General features: G+C 38.2%; 1 protein-coding gene across 2 annotated transcripts; it reads left to right on the top strand.

Annotated features, from left to right (window-relative positions):
* The first annotated feature begins 887 nt into the window (after positions 1 to 887).
* Positions 888 to 12965, top strand: cog3 (component of oligomeric golgi complex 3). Of its 2 annotated transcripts, none has more exons than XM_058623029.1 (23): positions 888 to 1089; positions 1367 to 1513; positions 1612 to 1673; positions 3055 to 3220; positions 4497 to 4571; positions 4910 to 5002; positions 5227 to 5352; positions 5434 to 5514; positions 5600 to 5643; positions 5759 to 5885; positions 6549 to 6640; positions 6919 to 7058; positions 7897 to 8057; positions 8500 to 8602; positions 8733 to 8842; positions 8978 to 9067; positions 9610 to 9730; positions 10018 to 10106; positions 10197 to 10331; positions 10765 to 10840; positions 10990 to 11117; positions 11709 to 11807; positions 11915 to 12965. In XM_058623029.1, exons 1-23 carry the CDS (start codon positions 922 to 924, stop codon positions 11942 to 11944), a joined length of 2463 nt encoding a protein of 820 aa, XP_058479012.1. In that variant the 5' UTR covers positions 888 to 921; the 3' UTR covers positions 11945 to 12965. The 2 variants fall into 2 exon arrangements, with proteins under 2 accessions (XP_058479012.1, XP_058479014.1); XM_058623031.1 differs by having other exon boundaries at positions 1002 to 1128.
* The last annotated feature ends 6388 nt before the right edge of the window (positions 12966 to 19353 follow it).

The raw sequence follows: 19353 nt of genomic DNA, 5'->3' as shown, positions 1-19353 counted from the left end.
AAGGGAAATCGCTAAGTAAGAATTTCAATGCCCAGTATAAACACTTGCTGTGTTCATGAAAATGGATTTTGTGAATCTTGAAACTTGACATGAGCAACGTGGGGGAGGCTGAGAACAAGACTCTGCAAAACTGACTGAGAATAACTGAATTAAGGATATCTGTTAAACATTTGTGGACCATATACTGTAATCCTGACCAGTCTCGCATAAAGTACCTAAAAGGGATACTTGAGTAAAAGTATCTTACCAGAAAATGACTTTGGTAGAAGTTGAAGTCCCTTTTTATAATATGACTTAAGTAAAAGTCTTAAAGTATATGACATTTACTCTACTTAAGTATCAAAAGTAATTTTCTAATATACAATGTACTTAAGTTTTAGAAGTAAAAGTATTCAAAAAGTGAGGTGTAATGATTGAGCCATGGTAGCTCAGTGGTAGGGCGAGTTGTCTTTCAACTGGAAGGTTGTGTGTTTAATTCCTGTCTATGTGTGTCCTTGAGCAAGACACTTAACACCATGTTGAAGCATGTTAATGGCTACAGTGTAAAGCAGTGCATCAAGACTAGAAAAGTGCAATAAATACAGACCATTACTAACTCTTCTGATTTGGTAGTAACAAATAAGAAAGATAGTTAGAAAACATGTAATGTTAGTAAATGTGAGTAAAAGTAAAAGTTGCTAGAAATATAAAAAACAAAGCAAAGTATAAATACGTGATTTTTGTACTTAAGTACAGTAGAATTTGTACTTTGCTACATTACAACACGGATCCTGACTAGTCTGAATGATCAAAATATTCGTTATCATGGATTCTTGTTGTGGCTCTGCCTCTTCACCAAGTCCCGCCCACGCTCCCGGAGCAGGAAGTAGCCGTGCTTTGACGCTGACGTCGCCGCTGACGTTGCAGTTGTCCAACGCGACTATGGCGTCCACAGACCAGTCCCTTCTGGACCTGACGGATAAAGACACCCGGGAAAAACTATATCTGTGGGATCGCCGCACCGATGCCATGGCTCCCCTTACGGAGAAACAAATGGACTCTGTTTTGGAGATCCGAGCCGCAGCCGAAACGCTCTCTATCCCGTCAGAGGTGATATGTGACACTGGAGTCAGCTAGCTAGCTAACAGGGTTTGCTAATTTACTTTCCTATCACAAGTGAGGTGAAGTAAGCCCCGAAACAGCCTTCGCTCAAACATAATTAATTTCACTGAGATTGGTAACAAGATATTAAAGTTCATATATGTAGCAATAATAACTTGTCGATCAACGAGCCCGCGTGCACTTACACTTGTGTTCCGCCACGTCAAGCTATCAGCTAGCTTCACAAGCAGGCTTGTTCACATACTGTTTGTACATCGTTTTGCAGCTTCCCATTGAGGACTTGTGCAGCCTCTCGTCCCGGTCCTTACAGTCCCCGTTCACAGCGACTGTCCCCGCCTCAACAGAGGACGTACTGCTCAAGGGTTTTCAGACGCTTGACATGGATAATGACAGAATAGAAACTGCACAGCAGGTGAATTGTCTTTGGTAATTAACAATTCTTCAGGCAGTCTCCCTTACTACGCCACAATGATACGTAAGGTTTTAACACAATGCCCATTTGTGTTGCAGTTCTTTTCCTGGTTTGCCAAGTTACAGGCAAACATGGACCAGGATGAGAGCGCAAAATACAGGTGCTTATGTTTTCAAGTGCTTCATCCTATGTCGTAGTGTCATAATGTTAATGGTATAAGCCCAGTTCAGAGCTGACAGTGACGTCTGTCCTAAGTGATCCCAGCACAAGTAAACAGTGCAAAGTGCAGGTCTGAATGCACGCAGTGTGTTCTGAATCTCTCATTACAACCTGCATGAAAGCAGTGTGTCCTTAGTACACATCAGAGACTGCTTCCTGAGCTGACATCATCTGACAGCATCAAAGTCCTCCATTTGCAGTATTTATTACATTAATCAGAGCCCATACATATATTTATTTATGGTCACAGCCATCATATTAACACTGACTGCCATATAATGTTGTTTTCCCCTCATGGTTAAAATGTTGTTTCATCATTTGATTCACACAACTCTCCCTGACTTTTTTTTCTCTCTGTTTCTAGCTGTTACTAGTGTCATACTTCAACAAACACATTAACAGTGGACACATCTGTACAGTTAGACTTGTTAAAAACATAATTGTCTTCTTGTGAGCAGACATGATGTCCATCATCTGTGTATATTTGCATACAGAGCAGGAAAAATATCTGATTGCTGTCATACAAAAAGTATCTGGGATGCATTTTAATGATGTATGTAAACTCTTAAGGCTGTCCATGATGGTATCTCTAAGCATGAATATTCGTACCAGCTCTGAACATTAGCTAATGTGTCCACACTAGAGCTGCAACTAACGATTATTTTCATAATCGATTAATCTGTCGATTATTTTCTCGATTTATCGATTAATCGTTTGGTCCATAAAATATCAGAAAAGAAAACCTTAAAAAATGTTGTGTGGTGTTCGTCAGAACTGGATATGATGATGTTCACAAATGTCTTGTTTTGTCCACAAACCAAGATGATTAACTTTTAATGATTTCTTTGTTATCTAGAGCAAATAAATGAAGAAAATACTCCCGTTTAAAAAGCTTAAACAATCAGAAATCTTGTTTTAATCATGAAAAAAGCTTTGAACCGATTAATGGATTATCAAAATAGTTGTCGATTAATAATGGATTAATTGTTTCAGCTCTAGTCCACACACATACATCATCAACCATATGCAATAGTTGATCTTATGTCTGAGACAATACAAAATGTTACAAGTTTGTGTTTGGATGTTGATACTGCTGACTTTGACAGATCCATGGCTATCTTGCAATGCATTCAACAGAAAAGGACCAAAGTAACAAACGACAAACATGTTTTGTTATCCTCCTGAAACTTTCCTCCTTGAACACATTATTTATATTTTGTTGTAAAAAAAAAGTAAATTTAGGAAGTGAAGGTTCAGTATGTTGCTCAACTCACTGCATAATTGAATCGATACAAATAATCGACATTATTTTTTTCCTACAGGAAAACCAGAGATGAGCTAAACTGCTATCAGGAACATTGTGATGCTATTCTGAAAGATGTCGGTATAGCTCTGGAACATTTGGACTCCCTCCAGAAACAGTACCTCTTTGTGTCCAATAAGACCGGGACTCTACATGAAGCCTGTGAGCAACTCTTAAAGGAACAGGTCAGTTGCTTTCTGCCCTTTCTCAGCATGCGTGTGTGTGCGACAATATATCTTGGAGACACCTACAGTAGCAGAGATTTCCAAAAGGAGACACTTTTTGGGTGCTTTGACAGCTTTTTACAGTTGGATTCATAAGTAATGAAAATATAAGTTACAGATGTGTAATAATTACTTTCATATTCTTTCCTTTTGTTTTCAAATGTAATGTTGTGATCCAGTCATAATATTCTTCCAGTTAAATACTCTTGTTGATGCTTTCTGTGTCTTGACTTAACGTTAGGTGGTGTAAAAAAGTATCCATGATTGTGTGTTTATTCTCGTGTTAAAAAAATGTATGTCTTTAAAAAATGTGGGTGATAATCGCTGACTGAACAATTGAACATATAGTACAAGGCTCACCAGTGCAGCAAGGGGTGTTTCTTCAATTAGATGCTTTGCCAGGCTTTTTGTGTTACTGCCTTCAGTCACTAAATGTCTGTGGGTCATGGAACCTTTGTCATTGTCTACAGTAAGTGAATAGCATGCTTGGGTTGTTTGAGATCAGGTGAATGAATGTCGGACACAGGAAAATATAGCATTGTTTAGGGCCATTATCTGTTAAGTTCTACATGATTTCATCTTGACACTTCTCATATACCCAGTCCTAACACAAGTGACCAGAGTTCCACTGGCACCCCTGCATGCTCTTGCCATAACACTGCTTCTACAATCTTTGACAGATGATGTGGTATGCTTTGGATACAGTTCCGCAAATCTATTCAATCTCGTTCCAGTTTGTTACGTGTTTGAATGAATATAGACTTTATGTTCAGTGTCAATGTTTTTTGCACCTTGTTTACTGAAAAAGCCTTTTTATTTACTTTAATAATGGCTTTTCTTGATTGTGGACTTTGAGAATGGTATGCCTTTCTCATCGAGAGTGTCCTTGAGTGGGCTCGGTTTTGTGAAAAGGTTTTGTTCATGAAGGAAGGAAACCTACAATCCTTTAACTTAACTTGCATTTCTGAGGTTCCTTTTGTTGGCCTGTCACCTAGTTTCCTTATTTTAAGAATGTACCACATTCTTGATTTGGCCATCCGTTTGAGTGGTTTGTTTTGGAAGTATAAGCCACAATGTCACTGCTGATTGACATTTTGATTGATCGATGAAAAACACTATAGGACAAGGTTACCATATTACAATAAGGCAGCCTTCAAGCCAAGATGTCTGAATAGTTTGTGAATGCACTGTATGTATAAATATGACAGCTGTAGTTTGTTGTTCTCGCTCTTTGCAGTCTGAGCTTGTTGACCTGGCAGAGAGCATACAGCAGAAACTGTCATATTTCAACGAGTTAGAAAACATCAACACGGTAGGCTGAATTTTGTGGTCTTTATCTTGAAATCTTTATTGAAATGTGTGCACTGTAATAAATTATGTTTCAGTTTATTGCTTGATTATGTATAATATTTTTTATGGATCAGCAGCACACATCATTCTGAAGAAGTTTGATGTTGCATCTCATATTGCACTTGTAATGCTTTTTAAGTGTATTTACTAAGTAGAAAATTGTCCTTCACCTACGAAACGTAGAATCAATTTGTAATGCAGTCTGTATAAATGACAAAATAACACGTCTCTGGCAAATGGGGAAAGAGTGTAAGTGTTTTTGTTTGGACTTATTTTTTTACTCTTTCTTTGTCTTTACAGAAACTGAACTCGCCAACCTTGTCTGTTAATAGTGAAGGCTTTATACCAATGCTATCAAAATTGGATGACTGCATTGAATATGTTTCTTCACATGTAAGTAGCTTGCACTTGTAGATTTCATTTTATCACCAATATTTTTAAACAAGAACTAGATTTGAATTAATTCTGTGCCATAATTTGTACCCACTGTGTACACTGTTGTTTTTCAGAACATAGTAAATTGTATTTTGATGGGCTTTAGAATAACAACACACATTCTGTCATTGTAATGCAAACTTTACATTGACAATTGACATTGTCTTATTTTTTGTTTTCAGCCAAATTTCAAGGACTATCCAGTTTATTTGGCCAAATTTAAACAATGTCTTTCTAAAGCTATGCACTTCATGAAGATCCACATTGTGAACACTATGCAGAATCTTACAAGCCAATTAACAAAAAGGGTAAGAAAACAGCTCTCATAAAAGCAACTATACTGTATATGCCCTGTTTATTGGCTGTAGTTGATTGTATTTTGTGCCCAGGATCCGATGGGTTTGACCAACGCAGACAATGCCTTCACACTTTACTATGTAAAGTTTAGAGTGGCTGCACCAAAAGTTAAAGTGAGTATGAATCAATGCAGCACATCATAAATTATTTTCCATGATAAATAACATTTTTATCTACTTTTTTCTTTCTTTCTTTCAGTCACTGATTGAACAGATAGAACAGCGAACAGAGAAGATTCCAGAGTGAGTATTGGCATTTCTCCAGAATAAAGTGGCGGTATTATTATTATTCCTGTGATATTATTAGTCTATGGTTCTTGTGTGAAGTTCACATTTCTCTCCTTAAACTGATGAACAGATACCATCAGCTCCTTGATGAAATTCACCATTGCTACCTTGACCAGCGAGAGCAGCTCCTCAGTCCCAGCATCACATCCACCATTATTGACCTGACCAACCAAAACAGCAAAGACCACTGTGCTCTGGTAAGACGGGACTAGTGCAAAGCAGGAGGTGCCCTTTAGATATTTAAAAATGACATTTGAGCGAGCTTGTAAAGAATGGCCAGTATGGACCTTCTGGGAAATTTGCTAGACTGTTTGGTAACAGACTCAAAGCTGTGCACATGATAAATGAGCACAAGCTGAGGTTCCGTACAGCAGGCATCCAGAGCCTACTGCTGTTTTGTTTGCTAGTGATTTGCTGTGTAGGGACTTGCTGTTGTTGGTCGACTCTCAAGATATTTCTCACAAAGCTGGATTTTATAATGCTTTTTTTCTCATAAGTAGTAACTAACCGTGAAATATGTTTATTCAAACATAACACTTCAAACAGAATAGATCAAATTTTGGCACCTGTACAGACTTATTGATGCTGTTGTGGCGTTATAGACAGTTCACTAATTGGCTTGATGGGGATGCTATAATTAAAGGTCAGAATTTCATGCAATGAAACATCATAGCAGCCCCACTACCCGTCATGACTTTTTTTTAATGAAATTTGAAAGGTTATGTATCTAGTTCCTTTTAATAATAATTAAAACTGCGATACAGTCGGAGCTTGTGGCATTTATGTGGGGGGGATGTGTCCGCTTGTTTGAAGTTGAGTCAAAGCACTGCAGTGCGTGATCATGATGTGTGTTCATGCAGGTTCGCAGTGGCTGTGCCTTTATGGTACACGTTTGCCAGGATGAACACCAGCTATACAATGAGTTCTTCTCTAAACCAACACCTAAACTAGAGTGAGTACTACCTCCCCTGTGTGTTCACAGAGCACAAACAAAAAGCCTTTGTCTTATTTGTTTAAAGGGCGATGCTCTACAACATGTGATAGTCATTTTAGCTTGCAATATTCAAGTGTGTGTTATAGTCAAGTGTTTAAATAAACTGATTCAAACAGTATGAGTAGACACTGTATCCTGACTTAAGAACAACCTAAGAGGATCTCTGAAAGAAAAGTGTATATTTAGCGCTTTTTTCGGCTGTGCAATCAATGACATGGTTTTTACTGTCTTAACAGCGAGCTGCTAGAGAGGTTATGTTTGTCCCTGTATGATGTCCTCCGGCCTCTTATCATACACATCATCCACCTGGAAACCCTGTCTGAGCTCTGCAGCATTCTCAAGAATGAGATGCTGGAGGACCATGTTCATAACAATGGTAAGTCACAGCTTTTGTTCTCTTGAGTCAGCAGGATGCAGCTGTACTGGACAACACCATGTATAAGCTTAGGCAATTTGTTTTGCCAATGCATTTTCTTTCCAGTAAAACTATTAGAAGTGTTTGCCTGGACTTGACATGCCTTTTTAAAATCAACTCTGAAATACAAAATCTTACCTTAAATTACCAATAAGCAAATAAATGACGTTGGCATATTTATAAGGAAGTCCCTTTTATACCCAGTGACATGATTGAAATTGCAGTGCTATAGTTTTTTGCCAACACTCAACCATAAAACGTGATATTTATTAAATATCAGTCAATGTGGATCTTATCAGAATCACAATCAGCTTTATTAGCCAAGTATGTGAACACATACAAGGAATTTGACTCCGGTTTTATCCTTAGCACACGCTGTCCATTAAACGTAAAACATGAACATACATAAACATAACATAACAGACATTCAACTGGAAAGAACAAGTACAACAAAGAACAATAATCAATTATAAATTACTCAGTGTGTTTATTAGAGGTTACTTTAGTAGGTTTGTATCTGATAAGACAAACTCCAGTGAAATTATACTTATCTTAAAGTAATAAGAGCACATCTTTAAATTGAACAGTACCCTTTTTTTTAAGGTACCATCTGATTCTCCTCGCAAGCCCCCTCTCTACACCTAACATCTCTATAGAATACATTGCACATGTCCAAGTTTATACATTAGATGCCACTAGACTTTGCTGTATTTGAATTTGCTGCATCTATTCACAACAAAGTGTTGGACCATAAAGCGAAGGTTGAACTGGAGGTTGACCTGTGTGTGTCTTTATGCAGCTGCTCAGCTGGGGGCCCTTGATGCAGTCGTGAAGCAGATGCTGGAGGATGTCCAGGAGAGGCTGGTCTACAGAACTCACATTTACATCCAGACAGATATCACAGGCTACAATCCGGCTCCAGGCGATCTGGCCTATCCTGAGAAATTAGAGATGATGGAGGTGAGTTCTCTCTTCCTCTTGATATCTTCATACTACAAAGCTGCCAATTCAGCCTGTACTCAACCAACTGTTCAAAACATTTCTTACTGCATGAGTCATTATTTCCGTTCATTATTAGGGTCTGAGCACACAGAGCACGGAGGAGTTATTATTTTATATTTAAATTAAAATGTTCAAACAGTATAAAATCCATTTGATGAATATTTGATGAATATTAGAATACATTTTGCAAATTTTAGTCTTGGGTTGATATCTTGATATACTTGATATCGTTTTAGATAGAGGCTCAGTTTTGAAGTTGAATTTTATTGTTTATTAATACATTAATAAGTACATTTACCTGCTGGCCCGTTATAGAAGCAACACAAGTAAAAACATTACTTTTCTGCATCTCAAACCTCATCTCTACTAATTTGTGCCTTTGCTTTGTCGTCTTTAACAGAGAATTGCTCAGAGCTTGAAGGAAGAGCAGATGAAAAAGATGACACAGGAGTCGATGTTTTCTGATGTACAGCTTGAGGATCCTGATGGTAGAAGAAGTGCTGGTCTGTTTCTAAATTTTGACATTTGTTTGTGTTTGTGTGTGGGCTTTTTGTTGCTACTTTTTTGGTGTTTTTGTCACTTGCCTGATGGCTTTCCTTCTTGTCCTTTGTTCAACAAATGCGGGGAATGTAGAAGCATCACGCTTGCAGACAACTATTTCTCCTGCTGATCTGCACGGCATGTGGTACCCTACTGTCAGACGAACACTGGTTTGTCTGTCTAAGCTCTACAGATGTATAGACGTGAGTCTTCAGATTTTACTAAGTAATTAACACTGTTATATCCTATAGCAATCCAGAAAGTTTTGTATGTGTAGATTTTTCCCAATTTTGCATGTTCTTATTCATGTGTCTCTTATTGTGACTTGGTCTTTCCAGAGAGCCGTCTTCCAGGGTCTATCTCAAGAAGCCTTATCTGCCTGCATCCAGTCCCTCCTTAAAGCCTCTGATATTATCCTTAAAAACAAGGTTGGCACAAATGCATAATGTAAACTTAGTGTTTTGACAAAGAAGAATGCCTTCTGTATTATTTAAATGTTTTCAGGCTGCAGGGTTCTTAACTAAAGCAGCTGGGATGTCGTTTACAATTTATTTTAATAGCTTTTTTCCTGCCCTATAAATTGTTCGGCAGACCGTACTTTATTTATTGGCTTCCCTCATCTTCAGAATTGCTGTCAATGTCTGCGCTAACTGGCACTTTTCATCCTAACACTTCAATTTATAGCTGCAGCATCAGTCTTAGGGGAATTATTCCCATCTTGTGTTGATGACTTTTTTTTCTAACGTTTTAGTCACTAGCTGAACAATAAATGGTTTTAACAGCCTTTTTAGGTCACACTAATACGTCCCTATCCAGTAATGGTTAATCAGCATTTATAAATTATACATACTCTCTTATCATCACTGAGCTTGTGCTTTTTATGTGCTCCGTAGCTTAAAAAGTCAGCAGTTGCCCTTTTGTTTTGTCAGTCTGCAGTGTGGATTTAACGGTGTGCTATCCCTTTCTGTAGACACAAATAGATGGGCAGCTTTTCCTGATCAAGCACCTGCTGATAATGCGTGAACAGATTGCCCCATTTCACACCGATTTTGCCATCAAGGAAATCTCACTGGACCTGAAGAAAACGCGAGGTAAGATAATTAAAGGTGGAGGGAAAATTGGTGTTCAGCTTCATAAAGCCAGTCATTACATTCTCATGCTCATTAAGCAACTTGTGTCTATCACATGCACCAGTGACAACAATTAATGTGGAAATTACAGTGTAATCCAATGCTGTAATGTACATTAACAATGGCTCACAGGGCAGTTCAATCCTCCTGTCACCCTCGTCTCTGTCAAGGTCATGTTAAATTTGTAGCACTAGAGGGCACTGTAATTCTACATCAGGCCACGTTCATTCTTTCTGCTTTGTGTTAAGATGCCGCCTTCAAAATCCTGAACCCTAAGGCTGTTCCCAAATTCTTCCGATTTAACAGCCACAACGCCATTCTTGAATTCCTGTTGGAGGTAGTGTTTTTTTCTTTGCCTTTTTTATGAAACATGCCATGCACTCCATATATTTTGAATTGCTAAAGTTGTTTTCTCTGTGGATCCTAGGGAACACCAGAGATAAAGGAACATTACCTTGACTCTAAAAAGGAGGTGGACAGACACCTGAAGTTCAGCTGTGAGCAGTTTATCCAGCAGCAGACTCAGATCTTTGTTGGGAACCTTGAGGAGTTCCTCACTAAGGTAAAATGTGAGAGTGGAGAGGAACTTAGCCTCAGGCAGTGACGTCTTATTCTTACCTTCATGTTGTTTAGTTTTTTTTTTCCAGCTTTTACATTTACACACATTAAAGCTTAAGTCAATCACTTCTTCACTGATCAATGACAGTCTCAGGATTTGGAAAATAACTGGTTTCTTATGATGTGTATTGATAGTAAACTGTGTTCTGAATTGTGTCTGTGAAGTAATTGTGCTGAAATATTTTCTTGCTCATCTTTATTTCTATCAATCACACACACAAATGTTCTTTTTTCTGCCATGTCTGTAATTTCAGACAGAATGGAACAGTCTCAAGTGCCACTCTTGCTTGCTTGTCTGTATTGATCACAGTAACTAGCACAAATTGAGTCTTTTTCAACTTGTGATGGTATATTTTGATGGTGTCTGCTGCACTCAGGTTACAGCTCTTAAAACTATGGCTATCCAAGGCGGTCCGTCATACAGTTTATCTCAGCAACCTTGGGCACAGCCAGGTAAGATTTGTCTCAAGACACAGTGAGCAACACAAAGTAATTCATCAGAACGTGTATAGTACATGCTATAGGCTTGTTCTTTTGTTCATTTTAACAAAAAAACAACAAAAAAAACAACTCTGTGCTGTTTTTCTTTCTTTACTTTCCAGCAAAGATCAACGACATAGTGATGGCTACCTACCGTGTGATGAAGAGCAAGCTGCCAAGCACTTTACAGAGCATGTCCTTGTACTTAGCCAATAGAGACACCGAGTTCATCCTTTTCAAGCCTGTCCGGGTGGGTGGCAGAAACATGTAACCTCTCCTGCATGAGTCAATATCTTTGTTACAGTTCAACAAATCCTTTTCCTACAGTGTTAACAAAACAGGTAGCTTATGTGTTTGCAGGTCCACCCATTAAGTGATTAAATTATTAAATGAAATGTTTATCATAGCAGAGTTGAACTCGTGAAATTACAGGTCTGTAGTAGTAAGCTGTTAACAAACCTCTCACAGCATCAGGAATTATTCATGGCATACAGTTATTCGTTAGTGTTAGTCTCTATAGTAAAAACCCTGTCAATCAAATTTGAAGATTATGTATTAATAACAAACCTGCGGTTGATTTCCTCTCTAAGGATAAACCCTGATATTTAAAATTAGCTCACAGATTGGGTTCTTGCTGTAAATCTTTCAGAGTGATTGAACTCTAATGGGGAAGTCATTGTCCTGTGTGCCTGCACTGTTCATCAAGGTGCCAGCGGTGAAGCCCAATGGGAGAGAAACAAAATTATGCTGTTGACATGGAAACAAGATTGTGAGGGGACATGAAGGAAATGTAGCATTAATTTCCCTCTAGCACTCGGTAATAGGATGTCTTTTCCCACAGAATAACATTCAGCAGGTGTTCCAAAGACTGCTCACCTTGCTTCATGAGGAATACAGTGGAGAAGACCTTCAAATCATTGCTTGTCCATCAATGGAGCAGGTAAATTACTGTGGCATGAGCACTGCCCAGATTGAGCCATTTGACATAACTTCCCAAAAGTGCTGAGACTCTTTTCTTTTCTTTTTTTTTTTATGGTTCTCTTTCAGATTAACCTGCTGCTGTCTGTGAATAAGTAATGTCCAAATGTTCGGTGAGGCAACGCTGGCAGAAACAGTCTGGAAAGCAATAGGATGCTCCCAGCTCCAACCACAGCACGAGTCATGACCAGAGAACTGAACTTAAATTGCAAGCTGAACTGATGGAAAACAAACAAACAAAAAACCCTGCACAAGGCCAAATATTCTCAGACAGACGCTCAAGCAGAAGTATGAAGGTATTCATCTTGAAGTCCATGACACACTGGGAAGTGCAGGGTGTTATTTTGGGTGCTGAGTCGGTGGTTCTTGTGTGAATGAAATTAAAAGTTGGTGAGGGTTCTCGTGTGGGAGAAATGTTCTGTATAAAAACAAATTTGCACACTATGTGAGGGTGGGTGGCAAAAATATTAAGGAGTGTAAGGACAGGTACACTCGGTGGGCAGCAAAAAGGCACTGAAAGGATTCTTCATCAGGTAGCTAGTGGGCCAGTATGCAGGCTTGCATTCAGATGCCTTGATTCTCTTGTTGGGATCAGAAGGATAGAGAAAAAGAGGAAAAATGCTGCAAAATATTTTACTTCTGTTTTAAATTGTACCGGACTTCGTAACACATGCAGTGAAACTTAATGATGGCCTGAAGTGCTACAAGATGCTCAGGTCCAACTTTGATCATGGCAAAAAAACCCTAAGTTTCCATCCCTGTCAGATGTTTTCTCGAAGATTGTTCCACTTTCTTTGTGTGAATGTTTTTCGTTAAGCTGTTGCAAATATGTACACAAGACGATGAAATGCTATCTTTTATACTTTTTTCCTTTTTATAACTAGGTTGATGAAAACTACTATACTTTTACTCTGGTAAAATAATGACCTGTTGACCTCTGCAGTTTTGCACCGTGTATGATTAATGGGTATCTTTTCTAAGAGGTCCTTACAGAGTAACAAACATAACGGGGCGTGGTCAATCTAACATTTGCTTTGGCATGTCCGGTGTGAAATGATGTGTACAGTTAAATTATTTATGAACCTTCTGATTAAAAAAACAAACAAACAAAAAAACAAGATTAATGATCCTCTTGGGTTTTATTTCTTAAAAGCACTTGTTGATTCAAATCAGGAGTTGCTTCTCTTAAATGGAGCTTTAGGGGGTCTTCTTGGCAGACTTTGCAGCTTCATTGGCAGCTGCCGTCTTTCCATCTGTGAGATGAGGCTTTGCTGGGGCTTGACCTTCTCTGGGCTGACAGTCGTTTGATAGGTGATGAGGGACTGGATGTTCTGGAGCAGGACATTGATCTCTGCCGTCTTCTGCTGCCACATGTCAGGCCCCAGCAGCGTTGGACCTTTGCCTTGATTTAGCTGTGACAAGGCACTTTAAAGCAAATGAGAATTAATGACACGGCTTAAAATGGAATCTATTTTTAATTAATCTTGTATTTCTGCTGTTGCTGTAGTTTGGAATTAATTAACATTAATGTAACCCTTTCATTAGCTTTACACTGTGTTTGCCAGAGAAAAAAGTGATGCGATGCAAATCTTGGGATTTGAAGCAGATGTTGAGGTTCGGGGCAGAGCAGCTGGTGGGGTGGAGCATGAACATGATCTTTATTGTGCACTCAGCTCTGCAGTGTTTTCTAGATCTCCTGTGTCACCGCGGGTTTGCGGTCAGAGCCAATGGTAAGAGAAACGAGGACCGTTGTATTTTCTGCATCACTGGAACCTCCATGCCTTCTCATGGCAAACAGTTCTGCTATTAAAAAAAAGATGCTACAAATTCAAAAGTCTGACTTCGAGATCATTAGTTGATATTTTTCTTTGTTCATGAGCTGCAAAAATCTGTATATATAGATATGTGTATATATATGTATATGTGTGTGTGTGTGTGTATATATATATATATAATATATGTATGTATATATATACCTATATCTATATGATTTGAAAAAAATGCCAAAATTACGGCCATGTGCCTCTTAAGATTGTAGCAATATAGTCTGCAGTACTGACTACAGTTTATTACAAATGTCAGCACAAGAAAATGGTTCTAATGCCAACTGAGTGTTGGATAAACAGTTGGTTTTGCTGGCATTTTGTCATCAGAGAAAATAAGGACAGAATCAGAGTCATTAGGATTTGTATTCCTTGATACCGTCCACCACGGAGACAACTTTGTGCCAGCACTGGTGAACATGAAATCTATACACATACACACATTGTATCACCAGAGTTGCTAACAACCTGGAAATTAAAATCACCTAATTTCAGATCGATTGTAGCTGTTGTTAAAAAAACAACAACAATGGTTTGAATTGAATGGTATTTGAATCTCCATTCTATTTCTTTGTACAGTATCTCCTGTAAATAATCATGGCTGTTCCTTTCTCTCCATACCCGTCTCCAAATACACCAACACTGGAAATGACTAAACCACATTTTTGTTTTTCAGTTTTGTTGTTTTTTAATTGAACTGAGTCTGTTCACCGTTAGCTGCACATTCACTCTCTCGCCTCTTCTGGGTCAACATTGTTGGCTATCTGATCACTGACTGGTAGCTTGGGATTTCTTGAGCTGCTGGCATCACTTAAAGGAAGTAATGAACACAGCATGTAACAACGCCTCTGATGAATGTGATCTAGTTGAGGTTGATAATAATTCTTTCTTCCTTCCTTCTCTGGCATGTCGTAAAAGAAACCGCAGCAGTGACAAGTGGATTTTTAAACAAATGAATATTTATTCTTAAGAAGTTAAAGGAGCCGTTTGCGGTATTTTCTTCGCACCTAGTCCTGATGAGTCAAAGACTCTTGACTTTCTCCTTGGCACGCTGAGGGGTTTCTTTGTTGAGTGTATCCAACTCTTCTTATATCTTATAAATATCTTGGGATATCTTCATGTCAGACTTAATATTGGTAAAACAAAAATCAGTCTCTCTTCAAAGTCTTTTAAGTCCATGTCTCATGTCTTTCACAAGATAAAACATGCATGGTGACAGGGATAGAAACTATTAAAGTGTTTCTTAGTTAAATTAAACACACATAAATACCTCAGGCTGTATATAATAATTGCATTTTTAATGTTTACATGAAAACACCCCCTTCAGAGAAACCTCTCCTGTCCACACTGTCCAGTTTAATTTGTCACTGACGATGTATCACCTTAAATGATGAGTGATTTTACAAGCTTGATTACCTCCGTTATTCAGCACACCTTATTTATTTGTGTTGTTACCCTTCCCCTTTGATTATACCCAAACTCACTGCACTCATTTGCTCAGTTGTCAACTCTGGTTTCCTGTGAGCGACTTTAGGTGGTTTGGATATTTATAGTCTGTAAATTCACAGTCATTTACTCGTCAAGGTCCCGAATTACCATGACGTATAACGAAACTACCTTGACTGCCCTCTTCTTCCTCGTGTCTCAGTCTGTGTTCCGACACTGATACTGGTGACGACCTTCCAGTCAGACGCATGGATCATCAGGTATTCACATCACGCGAGCTCACTCTGGAACCACTTCATTATCCGCAGACAGGAGGTGGATGCAATAATTCAAGCACCTGTGCAATATAACGCGGCGTAACTGGCCCATCTGCCCCGCACTACCTACTATTGTTTTTGTTTCTGAGCTTGAATCATACAGTTCATTTTTGTCCCTTCTCCACCCAAATAAATGAAATCTGCAGCCGTTGCAAAACCTGTTGGATCCATAGAATGAAGATAACATAAAGTATTGTATACAGTATATGCTGTGTATATATATATATATATATATATATATATATATATATATAACAAACATAATTTGTTGCATTTATGAAATTTAAAGAAGTCGAAAAAGAAAACTTGCCATTTCATTATTGTTTTTACCTCTTTGAAATAAGTATTGAAAAATCATGCTTGAGAAAACCTGCTGGCATAATTATGTGGATCAAAGATTGGTTTTAGTGGACGTAATAGTAAACCACTTTAATTTATCGCCTTGATCTCCTGGAAAATAAGTGTTCACTTTGAAAGAAATAATGAAATAAATGACTTGAAAGAATGCCTGAATGTCTCTCCATGTCTTTATGAGGCTTTGAGGACACATTTTGGTTCCCGGTGTTGTGAGGACATTTCAGCAGGTCCTCCAAACTTTAAATTGCTTTTTGAGGGTTACAGCCCTGTGCCGGTTTAGGCAAAGTTGAGACGGTGAAGGACAGGGTGAGGGGCTGGGGAATGCATTATGTCATCAGACAAGTGTTTTTGTCATGGATTATTACTGAAGGTTTAAAATGAGTTTTAAATGATACAACATGGTTAAGACTGAAGTCCCCTTCAAAAAAGGTCACAGTTCTTACACAGCAGTAAACTGGAATGAGATGTGGCTGTTGAGGCGAGTGTTTGCGTCTCTATCGCTGTGATATTTGTGACTCATAATTGAAGAGATGTGAGCAGAGAAAGCACAAATAAATAATGAAACATTCTGAAGCAAATAGAGGAATTGGCTTCTATTTGTCAAACAAAACGGCGTGTATTTGTGCGAGTGTATCATAGCAACCGTAGAACAATAAGCAACAGTTTCTATTGTAGACAAATTAACAAAAGTGGGAGAAAGACTAAGTGAACTGCCCTAAGGTTCTTCAAAAGTCCTTTCTTTTGTCCAAGCTTTTTTATTCTGTAGGTCTCACCATTTTTCCTTTCATTGTATTTTTCATACATGTGTGTTTATATCCATCTACAGTATGTGTATGTGTGTGTATACTGTATATATATATATATATGTATTTATATGTATACAGTACAGTACAGTGTAAGTATCATATATAATAGTCATATTTACATGTGATGCAATTATCGTTTATCCTTAACAATGTTTTACAAATGTTTTTTTGTGTCCAACCTCTGTCTTGTTCTCCTGAAGGATTTTCCACACCGAGTTTGAAGGTACTCGGCAGGTTTGTTTTTTCAAAGCATCTTTCCTCAGGTTCCGTTCCTCTTCTTTTCATAGTCTTCTGTCCTCTTCACGTAATCCCTGACTGACTCAGTGATGTTGAGATCAGAGCACTGTGAAGGCCAGACCATCTGTTTAAGGACTTGTTGTTTTTCTTGCTGCTGAGGGTGGTTCTTTCTTAATGACTCTGGCTGCATGTTTGGGCTTGTTGTCTTGCTGCAGAATAGACTTGGGAACCATCGTGCACCTCCCTGATGGTATGGATTGTTAATGTTTGTGTTTGTGTACAATGTGTTCCATCATTTCTTGGGGTTTTCCTCAAAATGACAGAATTTGTGTACAGAAATGACAAACCTTGTGGATTACTGCTCTTAATTAGGCTTTTGCCAGTACGGCATATACAGATGTAACTAGGAGAGAAAAGGAAGGGAAGTTGACAGGGTATTGGTATTCAGTATGTTTTCATCATCTCTAAATGCTGTAATCTTATGTATAAGTGTAACTCAGTCATACACCCACATTCAGTTGCCATGTGAACTTACTTATTTAGTGGTCTGGGAATAGCATTAATTAACCATCTTCCAGTGGGACAGATATAGTTACCAGATGATGAAAATAAAGCACAGTAGTCAAATGACTTTAAGATTGGGCTCATATAGGACATGATAATCTTGTTGCCATCACCTTGAGGAAAACTGAAAATGCACTGAAATGAAGACGATGACTGACGGGTTTATACGTAAATGTTTTTCTTTCCTGTTGAATATGGTGATAGAAATGAAATCAAAAAACATAATCAACACATGTATGAATGGCAGGTTTGTCAAACCTTTTCCTTTCATTTCCTTTCCTGATTTATCACAAACATTCTAGTGAATAATTTTGATATAGTGTGCAGTGCACCACAAATACGTTTCAGCTCTTAAGCTTTTGTCATCCTGCTCTTATCCATTATAGTGTTTATTTTAGATTAGATTAGATCGGAAATGTATTAATCCCTTTGGGAAAGTTAGGGTTCACTGGTGCAGCATTGTAAACACTTACTGTACAGCACACAATTGGAAAATCTGACTACAATAGGAAGCTAGGTAAGACACAGAGGTAAAACATTTGCTTCAGGAATAAAGAAGTATCTATCCATATCCATATCTATACACCCATATCCACATATCTGTTAAATACAGAGGTCAAATTCACTATCACTAATTGGTGTGTGTGTGTGTGCAGCCCACCCAAGCTTTGCTCATTAATTAGAAATATGGGTTTAAAGGTCCAGTGATAGAAATAATAATACTTAATTACTGTAAAATCACCTGATTGTATGAGTTGTTGTTTTTCATGACCCCAGAATGAACGTTCTATATTTATACTGCAATAGCCTACAGTACAGTGGACAAACTAAACATCAAATTTGATATTAACTGACGTCTACACTGGCTCTCTAACGCAGCGGACCCCAACCTTTATTATGCGCTACGGACCAGTTTCATGTAAAACAATATTTTCACGGACTGGTATAGAAACAACTAAAAACAAAGTGCGTAAAAATGCAACTCACCACCCCGCTATATTAGTTCATGAGGCTAGTCTGTAGCGCCTGTATTTAACCTGTATTTTAAGTAGGAATCCTGATATTGTCTATTAAATGCAGCTTTTTTTTTCTTGGAAGTCGAAGGCTCTTTTTTGACGTACAATATCATGTGACCGAGATGAGCCCGGTACCAAATGGCCTATGGTCGGTCGCCCGGTGGTTGGCAACCTCTGCTTTAACACACTTGGAAGGGAAGAGTGAAGTAAGGGATATTCAGCTGCAACATTCAACTTCACCAATAAATGGAGCACATTTGACACACTGTACCTTTAAGTCAAACGACCCAAAACTGACTTGATCCCACACCATTTTTCTCCAAAGTGTCTCTCCAAACTATTACCAATATTAAGTGCAGTGAGAGGATTTGATGACCGGTTATTATCAGAGACACGATGTTACTGCGAGGCAAGAAGTGGGTTGAGATGGAGATGAACGACGTGTATCTGCAGATCAACATCTGCTTATAGTTGCTGCTGACCTTTTTGTTTTCCTATATGGTATAAATTATGTATGTACACCGACTTGTGCTTTTTTTCTGATTGAAAAAGCAAGAACATGAAGCAAAACTCCTACTGGATTTCTCTGCATATTTGTTTATGGCAATGTATTTCAGCATCGAAGAGATTTCTAATGTTGACTGAAATGTCAGCATTAGCACAGCAATGAGTTCAAATCCTACACACTAATACTCCAATTCTAATAACAGTCAATGACTGTTAGCAGCGGATTTTCAAGAGATTTAAATACAAGAACATAAAGCTAAAACAGAATTGTGAAATTCAGTCCACTAATTCATTTATTTCCTTTCCTTTGCTCAACTGTAATGTCTGGGAAATGAAGTGAAGGTGGTGTTTTGTGACTTAATCTTGTCACAGCAGAGGACATGTAGGTGTACATCTGGCCAAGCAGTGAGTAAATCTCTGATCTCTTCATTTTGA

This window comes from Solea solea, chromosome 2 (assembly GCF_958295425.1).
Source record: "Solea solea chromosome 2, fSolSol10.1, whole genome shotgun sequence".
Lineage (NCBI taxonomy): Eukaryota > Metazoa > Chordata > Actinopteri > Pleuronectiformes > Soleidae > Solea > Solea solea.
Note: the sequence above shows the minus strand (reverse complement) of the source record. Positions and strands in the feature narration are given on the sequence as shown.

Bases quoted from the DNA above. Each gene is read 5' to 3' on its own strand.
- cog3 (XM_058623029.1), top strand. From the start codon at position 922: ATGGCGTCCACAGACCAGTCCCTTCTGGACCTGACGGATAAAGACACC. The intron at 5,644-5,758 runs GTGAGTATTGGC...ACTGATGAACAG, and splicing joins CGAACAGAGAAGATTCCAGA to ATACCATCAGCTCCTTGATG. The intron at 9,731-10,017 runs GTAAGATAATTA...CTTTGTGTTAAG, and splicing joins GGACCTGAAGAAAACGCGAG to ATGCCGCCTTCAAAATCCTG.